Source organism: Hakea prostrata, chromosome 4, assembly GCF_041222555.1.
Source record: "Hakea prostrata isolate BN-2017 chromosome 4, UWA_Hpros_2, whole genome shotgun sequence".
Lineage (NCBI taxonomy): Eukaryota > Viridiplantae > Streptophyta > Magnoliopsida > Proteales > Proteaceae > Hakea > Hakea prostrata.
This window is the reverse complement of record NC_142603.1, coordinates 3,730,386-3,757,287: the sequence shown is the minus strand read 5'-3', so window position 1 is coordinate 3,757,287 and position 26,902 is coordinate 3,730,386. Positions and strand designations below refer to the sequence as shown.

The 26,902-nt window shown below is 37.5% G+C and overlaps 2 protein-coding genes across 2 annotated transcripts in view; both read right to left on the bottom strand.

Moving 5' to 3' along the window:
• The window catches only part of LOC149017147 (MRG family protein), a 28,553-nt gene extending 17,620 nt beyond the window's left edge, over nucleotides 1–10,933 (bottom strand). Inside the window, exons 1-6 of the mRNA XM_089151474.1 lie at nucleotides 10,572–10,933; nucleotides 9,664–9,717; nucleotides 9,474–9,487; nucleotides 7,578–7,723; nucleotides 6,366–6,401; nucleotides 5,842–5,882 (exon numbers count right to left, since the gene is read on the bottom strand). Of these exons, the coding sequence (XP_089007600.1) occupies nucleotides 5,842–5,882; nucleotides 6,366–6,401; nucleotides 7,578–7,723; nucleotides 9,474–9,487; nucleotides 9,664–9,717; nucleotides 10,572–10,718 (438 nt within the window). The 5' untranslated portion in view covers nucleotides 10,719–10,933. The remainder of the gene's footprint in view (nucleotides 1–5,841; nucleotides 5,883–6,365; nucleotides 6,402–7,577; nucleotides 7,724–9,473; nucleotides 9,488–9,663; nucleotides 9,718–10,571) is intronic.
• A 661-nt stretch (nucleotides 10,934–11,594) lies between these two features.
• Nucleotides 11,595–26,681, bottom strand: LOC149017146 (uncharacterized). The gene is made up of 10 exons (XM_089151473.1): nucleotides 26,410–26,681; nucleotides 24,434–24,501; nucleotides 23,327–23,352; nucleotides 21,539–21,629; nucleotides 20,396–20,491; nucleotides 17,786–17,854; nucleotides 13,238–13,296; nucleotides 13,022–13,144; nucleotides 12,539–12,610; nucleotides 11,595–12,459 (listed from the first exon to the last, which is right to left on the bottom strand). Exons 1-10 carry the CDS (start codon nucleotides 26,494–26,496, stop codon nucleotides 12,404–12,406), a joined length of 747 nt encoding a protein of 248 aa, XP_089007599.1. The 5' UTR covers nucleotides 26,497–26,681; the 3' UTR covers nucleotides 11,595–12,403.
• Between the last annotated feature and the right edge of the window lie 221 nt (nucleotides 26,682–26,902).

Genomic DNA, 26,902 nt, shown 5'->3' with positions numbered 1-26,902 from the left:
AATTCCCTCGTAAAAACAAAGTTTGAAAACAAAAACGGTGCTCTGCAACTTCACAACCAAAGGAGGAAGACGAACAGTCTCTTCCTTGCCTGTTACATCTCATGTTAAAAATTTCTCATGGAGTTTGTCAACCAAAAGCACTCGTGCATACTTCTTACATTTCCAAGAAAACCAAGCTCTGAACTTCATTTCTCCGAAAATACAGATTGCCTTGGAATTTCATTTTATCTCACAAGGATTACGAAATCCAGGTTTAGTAATTTATATTTGTAAGATTGAATTTGGAGCTCTAGAGAAGCGATCTCCATTTCTTTTGTATACATGAGATCCTCAAAGAGTTATAAACATTACTCTATGTAATGCATCTTTTCTTCTATCAATCTTTTGTATTGACTAGTTTCCATCTGTTCTGCACCCTTTTCACCTTGTAGACGCAAAATCATGGATTGCTGCGTCTGGATCTTTTCTCTCCTCTTCAAGGTCCTTGTAGACTTTCTGCAGAAGCTGTTGTTGAGCTTGAAGAGCTCATTTTAGAGCAGCAATCTCACTTTTGGCCATATCTGAGAATGATACACTACAACAGAGTAATCAATCTCAAGGTACTCCAGGTTAAAAATAATAGTTTTGATCTTATAGTTGGCTGGAATAACCAAATTGAATCCTAAGAAAGATGTAAAGAGTACGAACCTAAAGCTCTAGAAGCAGCCTCTTCCTTAAACTCAGTAGACAATCGGTATTGAACAGAAAATTAAGAATAAAAAAAATCAGAACTGAACGAGGATTAGAAGCAGACTGTTCGTCTTCCTCTTTTGATTGTGAAGTTGCAGTCTTGCAGAGTTGCCGTTCTTTGCTTTCAAACTGAACAAGGGTTTTAGGAGAAGATCAAAACCTGTATTGAAGTGCCAAATGATGGATTTGAAGGAAACTCTTTGTCTTCCTCCTTTGGTTGTGAAGTTGCAGAGCACCGTTTTTGTTTTCAAACTATGTTTTTACGAGGGAATTAATTTAGAAAAACTTTTCATTTGTTTATTTATTATTTATTTAGTTTGATAGTATATATTTTAGTAAATTAAAACTAAAATAATAAAAAGAAGTCCAAAGGACACAAGGGTATTTTTGTCACAAACTTTATTAAACTAATTATTTTTGTTAAGGGTGTCCTTTTTTAATCATTTTTTAAAACCACAGGGGAGCCATATGCAAAAGGAAACTTAAATCGGACTAAAAATGACCTGGACCAAACCTCAGAGCACCGTTTTTTATATGCCTCTATAATTTGAGAATATTGTTAGTAATGATGTTATGCATATTTGTTAGATATGTGAATGTTTGGAATAAGAATGAATTATGACATGATGAAGTGTTTGGAATCATATTGTAATGTGAATAATTAGGTTGTGATTGTGAATTAGGGAATGTTTTTTGGGTGTTTCTGTCTTAGGACATCAGTGGAGGTGGCATGGGACACAATCCTATGATGCCCTTTGGCGCTTTTCATGATTACTGGATGTCATACCTAGGATGTCTAGAAGTGTTTGATTAGAAACCATATCATATCACACCCTATCGGCGTGGATATTGAGGCCGAATGACCTGTGGCAACAATGGGGATTGTAGGCGTTCAAAACTAGTAGCCAACTCGTGAGATGACACAATCAGATTATGAGGGTCATTCATTGGTAGGGTCGCATTATAATAATGTCTAGGCTCATAGGCACTCGAGACCAGTAGACAATCCGTGAGAACACATAAGAGCTTCCCGTTTATTATTTTTGGATGACCAATAGGGTTAAGAGTCCGTAGTACGAGTTGGTTGGTGCCATAGGATATGATGACTCTAGGGGGAAGGATACCGGAACCGATTATGAGAGGCATGAGGGAAAATATCTTACCCTAAGTTGATGTGACTCAGTAGATAACTTGCACTAGACCCTGACACGCGCCAGTACTCATACCACATGGTGTGGTAAGAGAGCGGTGACCTAAACCCCCAACCATGGTGATAGTCCAAGAGGGTTGCCCGTGATCCCAAAAGAGGTAGACAGTCCGTGAAAGATCAGAGTGATGATGAGACCTTCCAAAAGGAGGCTAGTGTTCTATCTTAATGCATGTCCGCCATTAGAGACTAACATTTGTTAAAGTTACTTGCATCCTTGCATATTGTCTCATATCATATTGCATCATACTATGTTCTTGAATTGGATTATAATTGTTATTTGTATGTGAACTACTCGCTGAGTTCTTTTGAGCTCACTTCGGGGACAATGTTAGTTTCAGATGACTTTGCAGGTGAAGAGATCCCGAGCCCCTGTTCGGAAGTCCCTTCCTTATATTATGCAACTGAGGAAACAATGGGAGTTGATAGTAGCTCATGGTGCAACTCGAGTACCGGTATGCAATTCTATCATGGCTCCAATCAACAGTGATAGAAGTTGCCTTGCTCGCCGGTGGGATTACGAGCTTGACATCAACTCCCAAGTTACAAGAATACAAATCTTCGGAGAAGAAGGTGAAAATAGAAAAAGAAGAACCATTATGAGACAGATTAGTTTGATAGTCTTCTTTATTTCTTTCAGTTGTAATACTTTGGTTTTGACTATTCTTCCACACTTTGACTATTTGTATTACTTCTGCAAACATTTACTCTGATTATTTTGGTATCACTTCCTTACTCTGATATTGTTTTGAGATCCTTCTAAGATCCATACTTTGATTATTCTTTTAATTAAATTAATACAATGATTTATTCTTGCTCATGATTGTACTATTGTGTTATGTGGGAGGATGATTGTTGAGACTTGATCTTCGGGACTGTGGATCACACCTCCTAGTATTCAGATAAGGTATTGACTAGGGAGATGTGACAAAGTGGTATCATAGCCCAAAGTTTCATACAATCCTAGCCACGAAAACACATTAGTGGAGCATCTTCGGGGCATAGATCCAAAAGTGATCCAACTCTCTTAGAGTGGATAATAGAAAACATCAAACTAGATACTTGAACAAAATGAAGTATAATACATCAAGTATGAATAACACACAATAACCATAATGAAACAAACATACATTATCTTTCGAAAGATGAAATTCATAATGTACAATAAGTCAAGTGAAACATCTAAATTTCATTAATTGATTAGAAAAGTTTTACAAGATGAAACTAAATAAGTACATCTGGAGTCAACATAAATAAAAAATCCTAGAACTATCTATTTACGTGATCGCCTCTGTGATCCTGAACTGTGACGATCGGTGAAAGCACGGACCTCGTCCTCAACTCATGATAATCTACTATCCATCGCTATCAAGCGAGTCTCTATCCTCTCCAATGTAGAGACAATCGTGGACAACTGAGAACCTGAAGGTGGTATCTCTGGAATCTGATGCGAAGGACCCCCGACCTCCATCTGTCGAGGAGGAACATCATCCTCCTCATCTGTCTGATCATTCTCATCATCCTAATGGGATCACAACTCCGATTAAGACTTAAGTAGAAGTTAGAAGGCTAATTAAAAATTAAAATAGCATAATGCTAAGCCCACGATTTAGCTAGGTGTAGGGGATCCTAAACTAATGTTGCTGGGATCCCTACACGTGAGGCTGTTCTTAGACAAAACTGCATCAAATGTCCAGCCCAATGTGGGCCTGTTGTTTATCCAAGTCATGGGCTAGCTTATGGTAGTTCTTTGATTGTTTCTTTGAGTTCTTTATATATATAGTTGTAAAGGGACTCCCACAAGAGTCCTCTGTTGGTTTTTTAATTCCTTTTCCTATTCGCTGAACAGAAACCTCTTATATTCCTATCAGGATCTTAGCTCATCAGTTTTTTAGTTAATATTTTTGTAAAGCAATTGGCTTCTCATGATTAGATAAATAAACAGAATACTACCTTCTTCATGGAGTGTGGGATTCATTTGAGGGCAAGAGGTCCAAAGATCAGCAGGTACTGGTTGATTATTTGGAGTGAGAAGCTCATGGGTTCTTCTATCTTCCATTTCTTTCACTGTCTTGCTGAACTTTATCCTTGGCGGATGCTATGCTTCCAAGGCTAATTCCTTGGTCCTAATCTAATTGTGGGATCTGAAATATCTCTTGGGGTGTTCAGGACGTTGATTAGGTATTTAGGTTGACCTTGACTGTCGTGTGAGCTTGATGCCCTTTTACTTTCCCAGATTCATAGCATTTAGTTAGCCATGACTCTCAACATTCTATGGGAACTTGTTTCTCGAATAAAATAGTAACATATATCTGAATCTCATATTGTAAGTATCTAGAATTTTGCATATTTTGAGTTAAATTTCCGGATTTTAGTATTCTGTATTTCTCTAATTGGGTTAAATCTTGAATCATCACGGTCTTTTGAGTGGGTGAACCTAACATCAACCTATCTCTGGACAGAATTTAAACTCCATCCAATAAAGCTGACTTCTGAGTTTTGACCTTACTTTGGACTTATTTCAGCTTTCAGCTTTCAGCTTTCCTTGGTGGATCTCATTAAATGGAGTGTAACCTATACTAAGAACTTGTTGAAGTATATGTAAATTTGGGAGTTTTACTGTTCACGTTCCTGTTCACGTGAACAGTGTTTTTACTGTTCACGTGAATAGTATTATGCTATTGTTTTTATTATATTTTCTATTTCTAATGTGGGCGTCTTGCTACATAAGTTTTGGGAGTTTTTAGAAAGTATAGTTTCTATTTTGGTGGTAGTTTCTATTTTCAGAACTTTCTATTTTAGGAGTTAGGAAGTTACTAAAGCTGTAATATTCTATTTCCTTTTTCTAGAGGACAATTACTTGTTTCTCAAGTTGTATTAGATTCATTAGAAGCTATAAATAAAATTGTTCTATGATTCTAGACTTTTAAGCAAGAATCACAAGCCTCTTCTACTAGTTCTTCATCTCTCTTCTCTTCTTCTTTTTCTCTCTTTTCTTTGTTCAAGTTCAGCTGCTGTTTTGATTATTTAATGCTTGCTTTCTAACAGAACTCATCCTATCTAATCCCCATCAATAAGATCTTTGACTTTGCTGATCAGACCAGTAAATTGGAGAAGTTGACCGACCTACTAGGAAGGGTGTCTGATTCAACTCAGATAAGGTTTAGGGGGATCCTAACCCCTAAAATGTGTTCCTCCCTACCAAAACAAAAGCCTCCTTTCCACCAGCAGACCTTACCTGGTAAACATCTATCCCCATGTATATGCATGTGTGAACATTCATGAGTCTCTCAATCACTGCAACTTCTCAACATCAGCATGTCATGATTCTCTTGTAAATTCACAACCTCATTTCCCTCTCCTCTGCCAAAAAGACTCTCTCAAGTTCAAACCCCAAACCGCCCCTCCCCCAAAAAGTAAACCAAAAAACGACCTTTACTAAGTATACATCTCCAATCTGTCTTTCAAATAACGCAATTCAGTATCTCCCTAGTCTCTTTCTGCAATTTGTATTTTTTTAAGAAAAAATTATATTTTAGCACTAACTCACCAATCCACACAGATCGGCTGGTCACTAAATTGAATGTTCAAGCTACGGGATCAATGTAATTACTACCTACCTACAGTAGACGATATGAGCACTAGTGACAGCCATAGGATAACGTTTTTAACCATAAGGATAGTCTTCAAGGTATCTAGGTGAGTGTTCGTGGGGGGCCTAAATACAAGGTCTGGAATGCCTAGGACCTTGACATCTACCTTAGTAAATCCACAATTATCTAGTATGCATAATTAACAAGCACTAGTTAAAATTACCTAAAGTTATTAGACTAGGAATTAGATCTGAAGGAATACACAAATACCAAATGACTAAATGAAGAAAAAAAAATACAATCAAAGCGCACCTCAATACCAGAGTCACTCTTCCTCTTCTTGCCTCTTGCAACTGCAATATGATTCCATGTATCTACTATCAGTAAACAGAATCCTCAAGAAATAAATCAGCTATTTCAATTCTTTCACTTGCAATTTTTACATTGGATAACACCAGACAACACAATTCAATAAAGACAATAAAACAACTACCCTACAAGGATCGAGGAATAATTTTCTCACAAACAAGAAGCGAAGGGGAAAAAAATGGACAACATCCAATCGCCTGCCAATTCTATTCCTCCCATGACTTGCTAATCATTATTAATTTTCAAACATATAAATGAAGATCCAAGAAGCCAGCAAGGAATATGAACTGAGATAGTATATCCTATATATTAGTGATGCCAAGATCAGGATACGTTGGAAATTGTTTAGGAAAAAAGTACTTCAAGGTAATGCAGGATAGTCATGAACATATTAAGACAAAACAACATAAAATGAAACCAAACTCCAAATAAATAAATAAATTCTTTAGTACAGAACACCAAATTACCATAGTTCCTAAGGTCCTCTTTGTCCAGTTTTGCATCTGCAGAAACAAGAACACATATATAGCATCACAAAAACAATAGGTATGAAAATATAAAATGTAAAAACATCAAATTGGTTTCAGATCTGAGCTTCCTAGGAATTGGAATAGATAAAAAGACTGAATGGGCAGATCATGAATACAGTAAGATGAAAATATTTGGGTAACTAAGCGGTTTTCTTATTGACACTTCTAGAAGATAAAATTCATAAACTGTTTCATTTGCCCCTGCACAATGTTATATAACACATATCTCTCCCTTTACTAAGATTAAACATATCCAGCAAAAAAGAATCAGCCACTTCGATGAACTCATAAGCTGGGGCGATTAATTAAGGCATATGGGTAACAGTAGATAAGTTCCCACAACTTCCACTTTCACCGGTCCACAGTCCACCTATTGTTCCTGTTATGTTGCTTTTCAAGCCACTCATAGCCTGAAATGCAGTTAGTGTTACTCTCTCTCACACACACAAAGGTGATCATGAGGGTGAAGCCCCTATTTAGGTTCTCCAGGGCCCGCCGAAGTTTTAGATTACTCAAATCGAAAGCATTAATGGAAAAACATTAAATACTTTAAAGTTTATAAAAGCAATGGAGGAAAGGCAAATAAACTACAGTTGTAGAGTGTTCAGTATCATAATTCATACAGCTATAGAAATTCCAAATTGGATAAGAGCTGATTTTATTTTGCCACGATTTTATTTTATTTCCTTAGCTTCTAGTTACTAGATTGCGAGATTACTTTCTATTTTGGCCTATGCTTATAATTTTTGCAGCTCGGTTAACAAGTAAATTCAGTCTAGTATAGTTTCCATTTTAGCCTTAGTTTATATTTCCTGTCAAGTAATATCTACTCTATTTTCTGTGTAACTCAGTTTAGGAAAAAATTCTAATCCTACTTGCTCATTAATAAATTGCTATGTGAGGGGGAGGGTTTTATGTGCAACCCCTCTCCCCTCTTCTTCATTCTTCTCTTCTTCTAGCCCACTCTGCTCTTCTCTTCTTCTTGTGGTTCTTCTTCCTTTTCATTGTAATGACTTGCTTATTATGCAAATAATGTTTAGGTGAAATGGAGGTTAAACAAATAAATGAAAGAAACATGCAACATCGAGAGGAAAAGAGCACAAGAGTCAATACAACCTCAGACAAACAACTTAGAGGAGTACAGCTAACCTGTAGAACCTTTAGGCTTAATCTGCGTTGAACGTCCTGCCTTAAGACTCTTATCTGTACCCGATTTTTTTTCAAGCTCCTTCTGCTTCCGGACATTTTCGTCAGTAAATTTCATTAAACGATCTACAGCCACCCACTCATCCCAACTGTTGATGAGTAAGTCAAAACACAAATAGTTAATGATAGATCAATATTATGGTGCAGACGCAGTAGTCACACAATTTAAGCTTCTTTTATCCCCAGTAACCTTGAGAATTATGTTAACAAATTTTATAGAGTAAGAAGAGTACTGGTCAAATAATGCTACTAGACTGCAGTGTGTACACTAGCCTGTCACTGAAAAAACCAACAGAAACAAAGCAAGTGGCACAATCTTCTCACATAAATTGAATATATAGAAATAAACTGTTATGGTATCTCTGTATGCTTTGAAATCCACAAAATGTTATAGGCTAGAAATCATAAAAGAGTCACTATTGTAAAAGAAAAAGCGGGGGGGGGGGGCAAAGTTCAAACTGCTTCCTGCAAATCAAAACAAACATAACACTTTAGGTTCTTCTGGAACCAGGAAACCATATTTTTTTAGTTATCCAGGGACCAGCAAACAATAATTCGCAGACAATACGAGGGTTGATATTACACCCTAAAATTGGGAAATTTGTAGCCAACTGCAGATCCTGTTTTCAAAGGATCCTGGGCAGGGTGGAGTCAAATGGGGCAACCTCAAGCACATTTTGCACCAGTGCCAGCCTTGAGTCCCCAATCTGTATTGGATATTTCACCATCGGCACTTAGTTGACAAAATAAACCACAGGCTCATAAGTGCAGTAAATACTTGTGGAGGGAGCAAAGCATTGGGAATGCATCCATTCAAGTTCACCAGATATATCAACTCTACATTCTTAACTACGTCCTCTATTCTTCTGGTTGCCTAAAGTACCATCATTTAGAAAGGCCTACTTTCAACTCCCTTCTTATCAAAACCTTTATTTAGGACCAATTAAATTTTTTTTATAAGATAAACTGATGAAGGCCGGCTATCAATATCTGAAACGTAAGAAAACAGGAATCAAACTGATCAGATGTTATGTGATCTTATTCTATACTAGTAGCATCCAAAGGTTGTTTCAACAGGTGATTTTCTTAATAAAGTGCTTAGTGGACCATTCTCTAAAATTCTGAACAATTTACCGTGGATGTGGAAGTCCCCATCCAAGAAGACAACTTTTATCCTTACGGTCTTACCTCTTCCAATGTGTTGAGTGTTGGTAGGAAGGATGTCTTCTTGTCCCATTTTTTTCATTTAGTTATTATTCCACTACGGCTTACAAACCAACAATCATTGTTTATTTTTAAAATAAGAACTCTATGCAGTTAAAGGATTTGGAAGACATGGCAAGCACATTGGACCTAATTCCCAGTGCAAAATGAATCAATCCAAACCTAATGTATTTTTCTCACCAAATGCAAGATCTATTTAGAACCATACAGTTTCTATATCGAATGTTTAGGACAAGTAACTGTAGGCACGTCTGTATCACAACTGCAGACATTTAAGTAGCCTGTCAAGTTAAACTTAATTGTCAAATACAATTACTGATACTTGTCTGCAGAGCTAAAAAAGTCTAAGATCTCAGGTAGGAGAATAGAAAAGCAGAGACTTGAACACAAATTGTAGAATGCGTAAGTATTTTAGGCAAAGATGTTCAACAAAAACCAATACAGAGTTTAAACCCTAAGCTAGCTTGCCTTCGGTCATTAATCAGAACACGAAAAGCAGATGTTCAACAGATATCCAACACAAAGTCAAAATCCCATGCTAGCTTGCCCTAGGACATTAATCAAAACCCTACATTTACTTTAGTAATAGTGCACAGACCAGATAAGCATACTCACTTTTTGCTCCAGCCCTGCAAAACAAAAATGAGACAACATAAGTACTGACATGAGAACGTCTGTCACCACTTCTAATCCATTAACTTGGAATAAAAGATAATGCTTTCACTTATTAAATGCATTGACTATGTATGTAGTGCTCAAACAAATACTAGGTGGAGAGGAAAAAATGAAAAGAAAATGTACTTACAAGGTAATGAACATAGTATTTCCATTCCTTCTTTCGAAACTCAACCTTTAGAACCTAGAAAATAAAAGCAAGTAGTAAATCAGACCATATCTTTGAATCTTTAAGTACAGGAGGGACACTACTTATTTCTAATTTTCAGTCATTAATGGCTTTTGGTAGACAAGCTGTTTGGGCCTCCCCTTCACCTGTAATTGCAAGCTTATTTAAGTTACTTATGTTAAAATGAGCACTTGTCCAAAGAAAGTTCGGTCATTAAGAAATTGTTTCCCATATGGCCTTTCTAGATAAAAGGCAGTATACTGATTTGACTTTACATTTTTCTTAAGTTTTTTGATCAACCAGGTTAGCAGGGATGCATTAATTCTTGTTTGTATACTATCAATTCAGTTTAAGGTTAAAGTCCTCCATATAAACAACAGAAATTAATTGGATTAGTTCGGTTTCTAGCTTCACTCCAAGATCATATTTCATTCTTCGTGACAATTTTCAAACTTCTAAGATCAACAATGCAGCATACTACTCACAGAAAATTCATCGTTAGCATGTCCAGTAATCTTAAGCCTAGAAGAACTTTCTTTTGTCGCAGAACGCGTTTTCTTTCCTATTCAAGCTCTTCGTCTTCTAACGGGGTGGATGTATGGATTCTCGGGGAAGCTAGGGCAAAATTCAAGCAGCAAACTATTAAGTAAATTATTATTCTTCTCCAATCAAGATCGATTCAACTTTCTTCTGTATGTTGTTTTCGGAATTCAACCGAATATATTATTCGGTATTTGGTGAAACGCTACGCAAAAACAAGGATATCAACACATAGTAACGTTGAGTCAGCATACTCAACAGATGATGAGTAGGTAAATGACAGGAAGATGTGATAGCGAGCCAACGAGGCGAAGAGAGGGAAGATGTACCTTCGCTTCGTATAGTAGAGGGCCATGGAAAGCAAGGACTTTCTCTTGCTCGGAGAAATTGCCGGGATCTGAAGCGGAGGGTTGCCCGTTGCTGTCATCGCCATCTGAAGCTACTTCGTCCTTCACCGCCGTGTTCGAACTCCCCATCTCCCACACCAGATAGGGAGGCTAGAAAAAGAAGAAGAAGAAGAAGAAAATTCGTACAAAATAAACTAAACTTTTTCAGCTGCTGCTTTCGATAGCTGCAATTGCCGGTTCTTTTTCCCTCTCAAATGCCAGTGAAGGTTTCAAGTTTCAAACCCTCAGTTGATCCGTTTGTCCGTTGCCGCCTTGCGCACGGCCAAAAGCTCCCCCGTTTTTTTTTTTTTTTTTTTTTTTTTTATTTTTTTTATCATCTAACCAGTTTAGAGAGTGGGGCCCACAAGCTTAGGGGATTGTGAGGAAAGTGTGCCGGAGACGGACACGATCTCTTTAGATTTATAGCATTTGTTGTTGGACGAAAAAAAAAAAAGATTTATAGCATTTGTTGCTTCCTCAGAGATTTGTTATTATGTTAACTATCTGGCGACAAGAAAGATCGAACATGGATAAAAAAACACTTGGAAGCAGCTTGGTCCGTTTAAGTAAGGTGCTATAAGAGGTCGGTCCAAATGGTTGAATCGAAACCTTGTGGGGGCATGAGTAATATAGACAAAGTTAAGGTTGGACTAGAATTTTGCCGAGACTTAGGGGGCAGACTCACTTATTTTCATCCACAAAAAACACACTTGAAGCGCGTTTAAGTAAGGTGCGATCGAACCCTTGTGGATGTAAAAATCCCTTTCTGGGAGACTCACCCACCACAGCCAAGTGTGCAACTCGGGTCGAACACTGGATTAGTCAAGGCAAAGCCTTACACTTAACCCTAAAGGGTGGCTCAATTGGCAAAAGACCAACGCTTTCATATAGGAGGTTAGAATTCGAATCCTTTTGGAGCCAGGAGTGAAGCCCCGCCTATATTAATTATATAAAACCTCCCCGAGGTTGTAGTTTCGGTCCATTGCAAACGCACGGCCACGACCGGCACTCAAGTTTGAGCTAAAATGTCGATGTTATTGCCTCTGAATTGCTAATGTCCTAGGCTGTGCCTTTTGTCATTTCCCTTAAACGCATGTTAATTCTCAATGGTAAGATTTGACAGGTTTTGTTGTCCTAATGCAAAAAGATAATGACAATTTTTTATGATGGCAATTCATTAAATCATCTTCTAATTACTTAGAAAACGCTCTTAAGAATCAAATGAGGATTATATGTTTTAGATATACCTATAATGTATAAACCTAATTATATTTAATTAAAGGCAACCCTCCCTCATACCATTTGAGATTTTAAATTCAGGAAGTCAGTAATCTTCTTGGGTCACGTTTTCTTAGTGTTAGATTTGATATTTTTGGGAAATGAAACCATAGAAGAATGCTACTCTGCATCTTAAAACACGACATTTGTATCCTGCACTTCATCCCAAATTATGGCATGAACACAATGCTCTTTCTTCTTTCATTTTACACTCCTTGGGCAAGGGGGGCTGGTCCAGAGTTAGGGGTTAATCAGACACTGCTCGTCCTTCATATGCTAAAAGTTCACAATGGCACTCTAATCTATCCAAACACAAGGTAACAATTAGAATCATATGAAATTTGGATTGGGTACTTTTTCTTTACATGTAAAATAATCTTACAAAATTCCTTTCAGAGCAGACCAACCCCATGCTCCCTCTGTTCTCTGTTCAGTCACTTCCCTCAGCTACCTATGGCAATATGTTTTGTTGGGGGCAACGATGACATCAGAAGTTGCTAACTGAAATAAATGCTCATAACATATCTTGTGGGGTTGAAGCCACCGACAATCACTGCAAAGCAAGAAATAGTTTGATTATCTGAAGCCTTATGTTACTGGACAAAATACAATTCAATAGTTTATGTACTTACTGAGAGAAGTAAGGAAAATGATAAGACTAATCGGGTACAAGAAGAAGGTAGTTTTCTCCAGAAACGGCAGTACTGCAGTGCATCCAACAAACCACAATCAGAGCCTCAAGAGTATTATTCAATAGTACTCTCATAAAGTAAAACTAATTAAAGAAGAAATGCCTGAGCAAAATATGGAAGGACGATGCAATTTTCTCTAGCCAGACCCACTCTTGGGCAGATTGGATAAATGAAATCTCTTCTGCAACGCCCATCTAGACTGATTATATTACCCAAATTACACAGTTTCTTTGAGCCTTCACTGTCATACAATAGATCATCCGACCAAGGTGAACTTTTGTTGCAACTATATAGGTGAAGGCAAGAAATGGTACAAGCCCATGCCAAGGAGAGGCTGAGGCAAAATTCATTGTCTTCCATCCCCCCAGCTTAACCCAGTATTTTCCCCTAAGTGTATAAATAAACCCCAGGGGATTTGCTTACCATCATATCCTAAAAAGGTGAGGTAGTGGTAATAAGTGGCTGCCACCATGAAAAGCAGGTTCGAAAGCAACACCGGGAAGAAACCATGTGCAACCAAGAGAGGCGATAAAAAATATTGGATCACTGGCACAACCAAAAGAGAATTAACATCATGGCACAAAAAATTAGTTCAGATTTCTCATATTAAACAGATACCAATTACCAATTACCAATTACCGTAAAGCGTGACGAAGAATGGGAAGAAAGAGTTGCAGTGCACATCAAATGCATACAGCCTTCAGAGAAAGGAAACAAGGTGAGGCAAGGAGTCAGAAAATAACAATCTATTCATTGCTAATTCTAAAAAAGCCTAAAACAAGGAAACCACTGAATCCGCAAGAAGAACAACAAGAAAATGCAGTCCAAGTGTCGTGGTACTACAAGTAGCACTGGTAGTATTACTTCCGTATTTATATAAGAAGTTGGACAAATTTTGCAGGCTTGAACCAGTGGTTCAATTTAAATTATTTGAAGTATTTCCTTTTTTACTTGGGGACTATTATGTTACAGTTGTCCTTAGATTCCACATCCTTCCACATATTTACGAAGGAAATTTTTTGTTTCCGGAAACAGCCTAAGAGCTCAAAGGCTGCATAGGAACTATAAGGCCATATTTAAGTAGAGAATTGTCCCCCCCCCCCCGACCTCAGAATTTTTTAAAATTGCCTGCTCTGCAACTCTGCCATTCATTTGGTTGTCCGTCTTGTGTTTGATCAAGATAAATTGGATTGGTGTTTGATCCAATTCCCAACTTAAAGCATAAAGCCCAAGTAATTGTAGTGGAAGCCCTCCTTCAAGTTGAAGATTCAATTTTTAAGTTCAAACCAGCAGTGAAGATCTTCAACTATAGTAAGTTTGAACTTCTCCTGCTCAGTCCTTTAAGCCATAAACCCTGGCCTGCCATCAATCTGGACTTCATTCTCAAGACCCAAAACCTGCACAGACCACTCCAGCCATCAAACCACCATATTTGGATCAAATACTCACCTGCCCCCTCGGAGAACTCAATCTACTTTTCAGCTCCATCCCTCCATCCATCCCTCCGAACTCTAGAAAACCCATCTTAGTAATTCCCTCAAAAGCCTAAGATTTGACCCAAACCAAACCAATAATCAATTTTGACCCTTGCTAAGTTAAGGCTCATTGTTCTCTCCTGGGGTCTTTGCTCCTCTCTCCGGTCTCCTCCTTGAAGGATGGTCCCCCCCCCCTTTTCATCCTTTGTTCCTTCTTGGCTTTTAATTTAATTATTCATTCATCCAAAGAAAAAGAAAAGTTAAGGCTAACTTTGTCATTGGTTCCATCTTGCCAACCCCACTAAGTTCAGTAAGGCTAAGTAATTTGTTGTTGACCAGCTATGGTGATGGTGTTGGGCTCTAAAGAAGCAGCATATAGATAAACTCAGTGTAGCAGAATGAGGATGCTAATATTGCCTAAGATGGATGAGTGGCAAAACTAGGAAGGATAAGGTAAGGAATGAGCATATTAGAGCTGGTTTGGGAGTAGCTTCAATAAATGATAAGTTACAAGAAAGTCGATTAAGGTGGCACAGCCACGAACAAGTGAGGCCTTTAAATGCCCTTGTAAGAAGTGATTTAATTCAAATCGAAGGAATTAGAAGAACTAGGGACAGCCCTACGAGAACCTTAGGAGAAGTGATGAGAAAGGATGCATGGTTTAGGCCTTGTATTTAGTATGTCCTCAAATAGAGCCGATTGGAAGGCAAGGATCCATGTAACTTACCCATTTAGTTGGGATAAGTTCTTGTTGTTGTTATAGTATTAGGACTGAAAACTCCCATCCCTTAACTGAAAATTGATCCAAGTTGCAGCCCCAAATTCACATTATAAGCCCAAGAATCCATCAACTGTCTCTTGAAACCAGAAACTAAACATAGTTTTTCTTTTAGCTTAAATTCAGCAAGTTTCCACCATCAAAACTTCATCAAACTTCACTGATAGGTTACCCCACACTTGACATAACCCTCACAGCAGTCCCCATAACCCCTAATTTGACCCAAATACCTATCTTTGGCCTACCAGGATTACTGTTGATGGCAGATCCTGGCTACTGGCTTCTAATAAATCTCCTACCAAAATCTAGAACTAGATCAATCCACTTTTACATACACATTATGATGAGGACATCAGTGAGCAGTTCCGAGTTTACTAGCGACGCCAACATATAGATCATCCCACGACAGCATCTATGTGGATGGATGATGAGTTCGGAGGTTATCAAGTTGCTAGGATCCTATGGTTCGATGAGAAACACTGCTCATAGGCAGTTTGTCATGTTATTTTCCTTAGTTTTAGTGGGTTGGGTAGTAGTTTACTATTGAAATATTTTAATTTCATGTTTGAGTCTTTATGGGCTAGGCCTAGAGTCTACTTTGGCCCAATTTTCAATTATTTTGAGTTTGGGTTATATTTACAACTTAAGTTGGGGTTATTTTGGGAATTAAACATGTAGGGTTGTGAGGAATCAATTTTTTTTATTTAAACCTTGTATGGAATTCGTTTTTGGCAATCAATGAAAAAAAGAAAAGAAGCTCACACTACTCTCTCTCTCTCTCTCTCTCTGGCGGAACCACCACTTCTCCCTCTCTCTCCAGGTAATCACTTTCTCCTCTTTTCACCCTTGTTTTTCACTTGAAAAATTCCCTTTGCTCTCCTCTACAAAGATCTACTCTCTTTTTTCTCAAAAAAGACCTAGTTTCTTTCTTGGAAATCTTCAACCCAACGGTTATTCTCTTTTTTTTTTTTTTTTTTTTTTTTTTTTTTTTTTTTCCAGAAAAAAATCTTCGTTTCTTTTTTTTCTTCTTTCTCTTCCCTCTTTCCCTTATACGGCAGTCTAGTTTTCTTTTGTTAGTCTCCCTTCCCTTCTCTTTGTTTCTTTTCTTTCTCTCCCTCTCTCCTATCACCCACCTCTCTTTCCTTAGATACACCATTATTTCAAAATATATTTTTCTCCTTCCCTAGGATTCACCACTACCTCAAAATATTTTTTTCTTTCTCTTATTTCTGTCCCTATATGCTTTCTAACCCCTGTTTTGCAGCCAGGATCAGCAGGTAACATTATCTCTTCCTAAATATTTCTCATTTATTCTTTGGCAATAGTTTTGTTTAAAACAAAAACTTCCTAAGACTCCCTTTACATTGTTAATTATTGAATTCCTTATTAGAAATCTGATATTGATTAGGACAGCTCTATTTTCTTTAAGTTTCTTAATATCCTTGCATTCAATTTAGTGTTATAGTGCCAAGATCCCCATCCTCTTGTTTCCCTATTGATTCTTGTTTAGTTGTGCTTACCAGTAGGACTTATTGTGTTTATTTCTCTACTTTAATTGTCTTACATGCATGATTAATCAGAACTCAAGTGCTGCAAATTCCTTTCTTTACTATCAGTCAAGAATAGGCGTCTAATTCTAAGAGTCTAGTAGCCCACTTTGTAGGTCCCCTAGTTTCTAGGGTTTCTCCTACATCACATTAAGATCCACCTACTAAGAGATGTGGAGTGACGGAAACAGTGATAATCCAAAGATAAGGGAAGCCAGTAAAATTGTAAGCTTATACCTAGCTCAGAAAATTAAAATGAATGGCACAAAAACTGGGACAGAAAAACTCACCAACCAATGTCATCGTTATGAGTCAAGCTCACCAACCAATGTCATCATTATGAGTCACACCAATTGAGATCGTTATGTAGCTTTCCATGGGGGATATATTGTGTTAGAGTGCAAAATTTTCATACCAGAGAAAGCTCAACTTAGTGCCAGAAGTCTCCTAGGATACTGTGTTTCCTTTCTTATTCATGCTTCCTCTTTTGTAGCTGGATTCTCTCGCCTGTTTGAGGTTTCCTAAATCAGTCTTTCCATTCTATAAATAAAAGGGTTTTGATTGGAGGCTTACAAGCTTATGGAAGCTGCCACGTTTTCTGCAACCATCTTCTTCTTCCGCCTCCTCTGTTCTTCTTCTTCCTATCTTCTCATCATTTCCTCTGTTTCTGCTGCCACTTTACATATTGTACCACTAACGTTGGTATGCAGTCATCCCTCAAACACAGAGATTCAAATATCAAGGTTCTTAATATGTTAATCCTATTTCATTGGTTCAAATCAACCAAAAGAAGCCTTTTTGCAATTCAGCTAAATGGACCCCATTTCCCCATTCAACTGGCCAAGCCTCAACCCAAAGCAAATCATCTTTCTTATGTCACCACCTTTTCCTATCTCATTTTTGGTGTACCCCTTGGTCTATGTTAGTTCTATTTCTTCAATTCAATTAATATGAACTAAGCCTATCCTTGCAAGGAGTATAGAATGCATTATATATAACCCTACATAATTTGGTAGTAAAAATTATGAGAATTATTTCATCAATATCTTTTTTAATTTAAAGGAAATAATCTCATAGGAATGGACAATGTGATAAAACATAAACGTAAAACTTGACCAGCAACTAATTAACTGAATTCTCCCTTACCCCAACTGCTTAGAGTGAGTTTTGATATTCAAACAATGAAGCTAAAGGTTTCAAGGCCAGCAGCAATTATGATGTGTATAAACATAGATTAAGTTATGTGAAATGTCAATAAATTATGCATTCAAACTTAAACGATCATCAGTTAATGAACTATCTGTATATCAGCATTCAGTCAAAATTAGTAAAAGCTGCTTCAGTTAGAACATTTTGCATCAGAAGAGAGTATAGATTCATGACTTGCCATTCAACCCGCTGCTCAACCACATGACTGTTTGCAACCTCCTCACGAAGATAAGCATTTGTCAGGTACCTGCAGGCACAAGGAGGGCACTATTAAAATAACTGAAAAGTGGCCAGATTTGATAGAAACTTCGAAAGCAAACGAAATATCTCAAGTTCCTTTGTCATTTTATCACCAAAGGTTCTTAGTATTTTCTGTCTCCTCTGCATTATGTAAAATTCTCCTACTCAGTTGTATATAATCTGAAGTGCCCTGTTCTATTATTTGTTCCAAGCATATACTCAACTCAGTTGTAAATGCAGATTATTTGAAACACATCATTCCGAGGTAAACCTACTTTCATGATATGTTTTTAAGTCCTCAAGAAACCTAACCAATTATGTGTGCATATTTGTTTGGTTAAATACTTGATTCTTTATTATTGTTATCAACTGATAGTTATTGTATTGTTATAGATACCGTTCTCATTAACAGGACACTTTGATAGGCAGACCAGATATCTGCCACCTTGCACATTGCAGATCATGTGCAAACCAAATTATGTGGTATACCTATTGTAATTGTTATTCTTGAGGATGAAGATGATCTTCACTAAGAAAGAATCATCTGATCTATAAGCAAAAAAAGAAAAAAGCTTGTACAACAAATAGAAGGCAAGGCAATTAAAGGGCAAATTTGGTTGGTTGGGGGTGGCCCACCCAACCTATTTCTACCAAGCAGAATGTCAGCTTGACATTTAATGGATAGATATACCCAGGGCCCCTTGCTCAAGTATCCAGTATGGCAGTATCAGCCCAGATGAAGTATGCCAAGTTACAAAACAAACCATTGAGAATGGTATTGAGGACATTGAGCATCTGTTCTTTTCTTGCCCTTTCTCTAGTTCTCTTTGGAGAAAAGCCCTTGCTTCCATTTGGCCCCGCTCTCGTTGCTCATTTTGGTTTGATCATGATTGCTCTTGGGTTTTGAGTAACTTTTCAGGTACCTCTATTTGTGACCGGATTAGTAGACTTGTTTTATGTGCCATGGTCCACCATCTGTGGTGGGAGCGTAATCTCAGGCGTTGGTCGTCCAAATCCCGCTCTATTGACTTGATTTGAAATGCTATCCATTTTGATGTTTCCGCTATGATTATCTCTATTACCCATCCCCCGGTTGTTGATTCCCCAAGTAACGGGCTCATTGTTGTCTCCTGGGAGCTCAACTCCCAATTCCATTCCTCTCTCTAATCCTTTCCCTTTTGGATCCTTCTTGTAGTTCGGTGTTTCGTTTAATTTAATTATTTATTTCATCCAAAAAAAAAAACAAACCAATGAGAATCTAGGACCAACAAAAGGATTACATGGACCAGAAAGGGGGTGCATGGATGTATGCGCGTCCGTAAATGATTGAATAAGAGATTGAAATTTAACACCGGCATTTCCAAATCATTGCCAAGATATTCCATAGAATGGAATTGTCACATCATTGTTCCAGGTGGCACAATTAGATGTGCCACCAGCCAAGAGCATGTAATGAGCTACTAAGCCACCCTTCTAAGAAGAAAACAACTATGTGTGTATTCATGATAAATATGATTGCCAAATCCCCTGGTGTTAGCATCATCAATACAGATCCCCCATTTCCCAAGTATAAGCATGTGCCAAGCAAATTCTTCAGGCACTGCCCAGTGAGTGCCCATTGAGCATCCGATGGCTGGGCTGGTTCGCATACATCCCCGAGCATGCTCTGAACTGCCTCATCTGGAGAGGAGTCTGATGCATTTCTTCCTCCTTGCAGATTAACTGATAACAGGTACATAATTAACAGACTCTGATAAAAAACAGCAATGCTGTCGAGAAGCATGGATCTCCAAATAATAGTCCTGTTAGAATTATTGGATTCCTTTCTAAAGAATGTTTACATGCTTTTACTAATCCAATGTCATCCTTTTTATCTCCTATCCAATCAAATCACATCAATATACATTTTGCAGCTTCAGTAAATGGCTACCAAGCTGGTCGAACTCAAACTCAAGGAAGCTCTTATGAACACCAGGATGCAGGCAATGAAGCAATTAAAGACCAACCAGTAAGGAACTAACCTAACATTTAATCATGTTCTTCCAAAAGCACATGGAATGAACCGCATCCTATATTGGTGTCTGAAGCAAGGCCCAATAAGTTGATTTTGACCAAAATGTGCAAAACCAAATGTGCAATGTATACAACCATGGTATAGAGAGACTGTGAGACGGTAGGAATTGTGCTTTAACTGCATCACAGAAGAGGTAGACTACAGGTGATACTAAGCATCAGCATTTTTGCATGAAGTAGCCACCTTCATACTTGAACCCAATTATTCATGTGGCACCTTAAATTTTCAATTATTGCACTGGAGGATAACCCCCTAGCTCCATAAAGATAAATCTACCCACATGGTAGGTTCTGTTTGGTAATCAACCCAAGTTATATCTAGAAAAAGAAATTAAAAGCATCCAACACAAAATAGAGGGACAAAAGACAGTCATGCAGAAGAGAATCAATTCAAATCATTTATTTCAATATTTGGTAATAGATAAAGAAAAAAAAAAAGAGATGTAATCTTGAGTCCTTGACAGGTAAGTCTTACCAACAAGAAGTTGCTACTAGTACTCCACTTATGAAGAAATGAAAAACCAGGACTGATATAACTGTGAAAACAGCATGAGCCACACTATGATCATACCTGAAACAGATGTAAGCATGAGCTAAATTATGAACATGGGCAAGGGGCAATCATGTTTATGTAAATAAAAGAAGGCAATATATGCAAATTAAATCACCCTCTAGAGTAACCATTTGCAAGAAAAGAAACTGAACCAAAGTTGTAAAAAGGAAGAGTTTGTTATTATAAACTTATAATTGTTATTTAGTGTTTCAGTTCCTGTTTGGAGTCAGCATCCTTGTTATAGTTTTCTAGTCATAGTTACAGATTCAGTCCTTGACCCCTTGTGTCATTAATGCTGGTTGATTTTTGATCCTTCCTACCACCTTAAAGCAAGCAGCTCAGATATTGTTCTTTATTCTTCTTCATTCATCTTCTCCCCCACTAAATAAGTAGGTATTCTTCTTGTTTTCTGCAATTCATATGAAAATGTTTCTTTAAATGAATTAGGGGAAGATCACCTCAACTTTTGAGGAGTTGTTATTCCTCCTCGAGGAGACTTCCAACCATAGTCAGGCCTTGATCAGACCTGCTGATCTGGAAATAATTTTATCTCCGAACCCTGCCCCTATTTTCAGAGTCTAATACCCTCTATCTCATTAGTGAATCAATTCATAGATTCTATTGATTTCTCCCAATTATGCCCCACTTTTCCAAGTTTAATACCATCTATCCAATTGGTGAATTAATTTTCAGATTCAATTGATTTAGTATTGCTGACATATGTTGTATTATCAGAATTGAGTGGCCATGTAATTTTACTGTTAGATTCCCCTTATAGTGCAACTAGGATTGATCCATAATTTCATATCCATCGATAGCATTGATTTGAAATTTTCAGCAAGGATTCCTCGCCCTTACAACAGAACTGGATTGGAGTTCTGCTCCAATATGACCACTTGACTTTGTCATATCAATATATCATTATTCACCCAACCCTGGACTCCATTCCCTGAGAATACTATTATGTGGTGGTACTGTTTTAACTTGTTAAATCGGTACTACATTAGAAGTATTCATCTCTACCATGGACGTGTCCTATGAGTGACAAGTATAAGAGGAGCTTACGCTACACAATAAGCTGAAGTTGCAACAACCAAGAGTAGACTACATATTACAGCAAAAGCAGGATCATCCCGTGCCCACTGGTTCTTGGTTTCTGAAATCAACAGCCAATAAGAATGTTTAAAACATCATACAATGATACAATTCATGACAGATGTTAAATTTTCAAGCAGATCATATCAGCATGTACACAAAGACGCAGGCTTGGGAGAGTCAAGGAATATTGTTTACTATAAGTGGATGAAAAGGAATCCAGTGGTGATGATTTATGAAATTGAAATTGGTTAGATTAGTCTAACAAGCTGACTTGCAAATGTCACCTGGAGCTCCAGCTGCAGAATGGCCCACCCCAACCCCCCCCCCCCCCCAAAAAAAAAAAGAACATTTCTAGATTTGTGATATTGTGTAAGCAAATTTATCATGAAAGTAGTTTCATTGATTCCCTTTTGTTCAACAACTGCTTGAAAAAAATGTGAAGTGGCATTAATAGTTTGGATCTGCTGCAAATATCCTTGTATCTTTCCTTATTTTAGTCCTGTAGTAAACCAATGAACCAAGTGGTTCAGTTGGTCAAGTTTAAGTTGTGTCCCATATTTTATTAGAATAAGAATTTTATTTATATAACAAGTTGTTATTAGTCAGTTCACATCAGCTTGACTGATAGTGTCTTGTAACCCAAATAAAGGATCAAATTGGAAGTTTCTAATTTTGGGACCATCCACTTTGATTGCTTACCATTTCTCTTTCATTGTAACCTATAAGAGCAACACAGAGGGGCCATCGTAGCCCACAATTCTATCATCACGGCACCTGTTATTTTTGTCTACTTCTTTTGCAGTTTTCGTTGTGCTTGATCCATACAGGAAGGAATTGGTGTTTGATCCTGCTGATAATTTCAGTGGGAAGTCAAGGGGTTGCATTTAGTTGATGTTCTCCATCCCAATCAAGTTCTCAAGTCATTAAAAGTCCCACCTTCAAACGAATTATTGTTGCCTATTCTGCTATGACATGGTTAGTTTCCATTTTGAATTAACCTTCTAATTTTATCAGGACCACCATTACTTTTCTTCAACCACCCAAAAGACCCTACTCAGTGCAGATTTCTCTAACACCCCCCCCCCCCCAAAAAAAAAAAAAAAAAAAAAAAAAAAATGCCCCAAAAATGATAATAAAGAACTCCAGTTCTCTGGCTTGATACTGAAATTGGCAGAGGGGAAACCTGCTTCTGATTTGATTCTTGTTTAAACCCTTGAGTCCCTAGTGTTTCAAACCTATTCCATCACCCTAACCAAACCCTATACCTGCCTCTCAAGGCATTCTGCCCTTCCAATACTATCCTCATTGAGCTAGACCATTCTCCTGTCCACGGTCCTGTTTGGGACTCATTGAGATATTCAATCCTCTCCTACAGCAGTATTGAATTTACTGATAATACTACTGGTATGTTTCAAGAGTATAATGAATCTAGAAACTACTATATTAGTATAATGATATTGGCAATAACAATTTCCATCATATAAATAATTTAACATAACAAAAAAATTGCAATATCCTTCCCATTCCTGAAATTACAATTTGAATAGGACTGCTTAAAGCTTTAGTGAGAAACAAAAAAAGGGATGTTCATAGATGTATAAGTAATTATGTACAGAATCTTTTGGCATCTAAAAGTTGCATTCAGAAGATATAGACTTACAGGCAGAAAGGTTAGGATGGAAACAGTACAGGCATTAACATTTATCAAGTCCAACCAAATCCAAATAACAAGTGAAGGACAACAGCCAGACTTACGCTTATGGAACTTAGTGTGCTGGTAGCTGTATTCCATCGTTCAGTTCCACATGCAAAAGAGACAAACAAGATAATCAATAGAAGTGTTAGATAAACACTTGCAATATCTCTTTACATGAAACTTCCCAACACTTATGACTTATTTGTAGACACCAACATCTCTGATTACATAAAGGGGCCCTTGATCTGTAGTCTTGTTACTTAATTTCCTTGAATGAAAAAATAAATGAATATAGGAACCTGTCATGAACCTCGGAATTTAATCAAACCATGTAGCAATTGGTCTGGAAACATTGCCCCACAGTGACCAAGAGGTTACAGGTTTGAATCTGTAAATAACCTCTTTGTGGAAGCATAGGTAATGATGCTGTGTACATCATGACCCTTCCCAGACCCTCAGCAGCTTAGCAGCAGGAGCCTTGTGCACTTGGTTCACCATTTATGTAGCACTTAATTCAAGAAGATTTTGTTCTGCTTAAACTGTATCCAATAAACTAACTGAATTCAGACAGCAATTAAAGCTTCTACATGCTTTTGGGGAATTCAAGGTTAACAAGTGAATGTTGGGATGCTCCAAAAAAAAAAAACAGCACAATAGTAAGGAGGTTGGACCCTTTTTTTTTTTTTTTTGGGGGGGGGGGGGGGGAGCAGCAGCAACAGTAAAAACTTTTATTTTCCTTTTTAGGAGAATTTTTTTGAATTTTCAATTTTTCAGTCAGTTGTGAGTCTGGTCTAATTCTGAATCTCTGATTGGATGTCTCCCATTGGTTGTTTGGTAGTTCCAAGAATCAAAACTTATTGATATGTGCGATAACATGGTTTAAGTAGGGCAAACAGATTTCACACTCTGGCTTAGGAGAAGAGTTCTCTGTTAAGGATGTACATCCTGGCCCTACAAAGTCCACATGAAGCTAACACAAGTGCTCCCATTGGCTCCCGAATGCACAGACACGGCCATCGCTTCTCATGAATTACTTTCCTGACCAATTGACTTTTTTACATGTCACTTGACTTATTATTTGCTTATAAAAGAAGCATGCACTTGCTTATTTAGATCATTGTTGCATAAATAAACAATTTACTTCAGAAAAGAAGGTAGATGCATACACAACTTTTGGTGTGGTACAGAGATGGAGCATTTGCCAGAAAGTGTATTCGATATCCATTTGTTGCCACTGCAATGAACCAGTAAGAGCAACATGAGATAACAATAGCAAGTTAGCAACACCTAATGGAGAGAATCCAGGCAAACAAGGAGCTAGCCTCAGATAAACTCATTATGTAATTTTATTTCCAATACACTAACGGACAACTAAATTTCACTCTAAGTCCTTAAAATAGAAATTACAAATCAGAAAAAAGATGCTATAAAACACAAGCTCTTGCTTGGACACCAAAATGTCGGTCAAAGTTTGCTATACCAGTTCCAAAAAAGAGTCAGCTCCGAATATTTTAAAAAAGAAAAAGAACCAAAAAAATGTAATGACAGAGGGATTGGTCCATCAGTGCTTTGGGGGCAACTATCTGCACTAGTGTATATTAAAGGGGGAAAAAATACATTTGAAATTCTTACAGTTGCAAGGAGAGCTTATGGACCCAAAAAAAAGAGCATTTCCGTGGTTTTTACCACGTATGATCTGTGAACAGCGAGAGACAGTTCTATGTCTTACAGTGTTCAAGCAGCATTTGAACGACTTCCATTCTTACCTTCTCTAAATAATCTTAATAAAAAAGAAGGGAATAAGGAGTTTTTTTTTTTTTTTTGGGGGGGGGGGGGCACCCTCCGCTTCAAGATGATCATTTTGGGATTAAGAAGACATCATGGCTATCAGAGAGCATGTAAATTTAATTTACACCAGAAATCCAGCTTGAAGTCTAGCAAACAGAATATGGATCAATGATGTGTAATATAAATATCATCTCATCAGAGAGCTCATGGGGCAAGGTGATCTAACTGTAGCTAAGCTAAGATTGAATCAACAAATAATTTATCAGATATAATGACAAATAGTTTGTCACAAAATGTATTTGAAACGCACATTGAGAACATGGAACAAAATACAGAGATCACTAATTTAATGTCTGAGTGGGATATTGTCGGAAGTGCACCCAATAATAAACTTTTTTAGTTATGAGTATCATTGCATGCACAGTTGTTCACATGTAAGCAACTTGTTTATGGATTTGATGGACAACCACAACACATAATATGAAATCTTCATCATAATAAACAACTTACTTACAGATTTACCATCAAAGGTTTGCTTAAGCAACTTGTTTATGGATTTGATGGACAACCACAACATATAATATGAAATCTTCACCATAATAAACAACTTACTTACAGATTTACCATCAAAGGTTTGCTCAATCGGTAATAACCGGAACCTCTTAGTGAAGAGGTCACAGGTTCGATGCTCCCTGTGGTATATGTAATAGTCTATCCCCACCTCCTAATATAAAGCCACCAATTTCCCCAAAAAAAAAAAAATTATCTACAAATTTGATTTGATGGACACGCTTCCAACAAATTTAACCCAACCCAAGACAGTTCTAATGGCAAAATAATGCTTACACATCATTCCAGCCCCACACCAATCTTGAATATCAGATGATGATAGAAAATGAGCAGCATTTGTGCTTAAATCACTTTCTACCATGATGTCTACAAAAATGCTATTTGACTACAGCACCTCGACGGATACCCTTTCTTGAAATCTAATAAATGACGGGGCTAATAAGCCACCTCCTCCCTTCCCACATATCTCTCGGATCACAGGACTTCACCCTACAGGTAGCATAATCCACCCAAACGCCCAAATGATTGATGGACAGCTTCCTTAATAGCTCGATAGGAATTAGTATAGTATACATGGGAATAAAGCAGCACACTGAGGAAAGTCAAATGCCATTTTCCCCTATTCAATTTCAATCCATGTTTTTACACCACGAATTCTGTTGTTTCACTCTGTTAACTTAATTTTAATACTGAAAATATAAACATTGTAACTGAAAGACGACGGAGTGATCCAATTGGAACTGAAAGGATCTGCGATGAAAGGAATGAAACAGAATAAATATACCTTGATGATTCTCCTCAAGTACTGAGGGAATACAGGATTATGGCGAAGGCTGGTGGGCGAGCGCCCTTTCGAGACGGTAGGCAGCATCTCTGTCTTCTATTCCCTCGCACCTCCGGCGTCGAGATCTGTCAGCTACTACAGTAACTACCTCGCTTTCGATTTTCTACTGGTGTCGAGCAATTCGCAGTGAGTCTGATTCTCTCTCGTTCAATTGAGTTGGCAAGCGGAGGGTGGCCGCCCGGCGACTAAACCAGCTCGAGATGGCGGTTCAAGAGTTGGAGTGACATCAAATGCAATTTTAAAAAGAAAATAGTCAGATTTTTTTTTAGGACAAAAAAAAAAAACAAAATTATCAATTAAGTAATAATTAATATGTCAATTTTATTTTATCACAAATATAATTGGTCAAACTTTTTTTTTGTTTAATGTGAAATTAGATTAACAAGAAAACTCATATGAATAAGCAACCACTTAAATTACAGAGGTCAAGGGT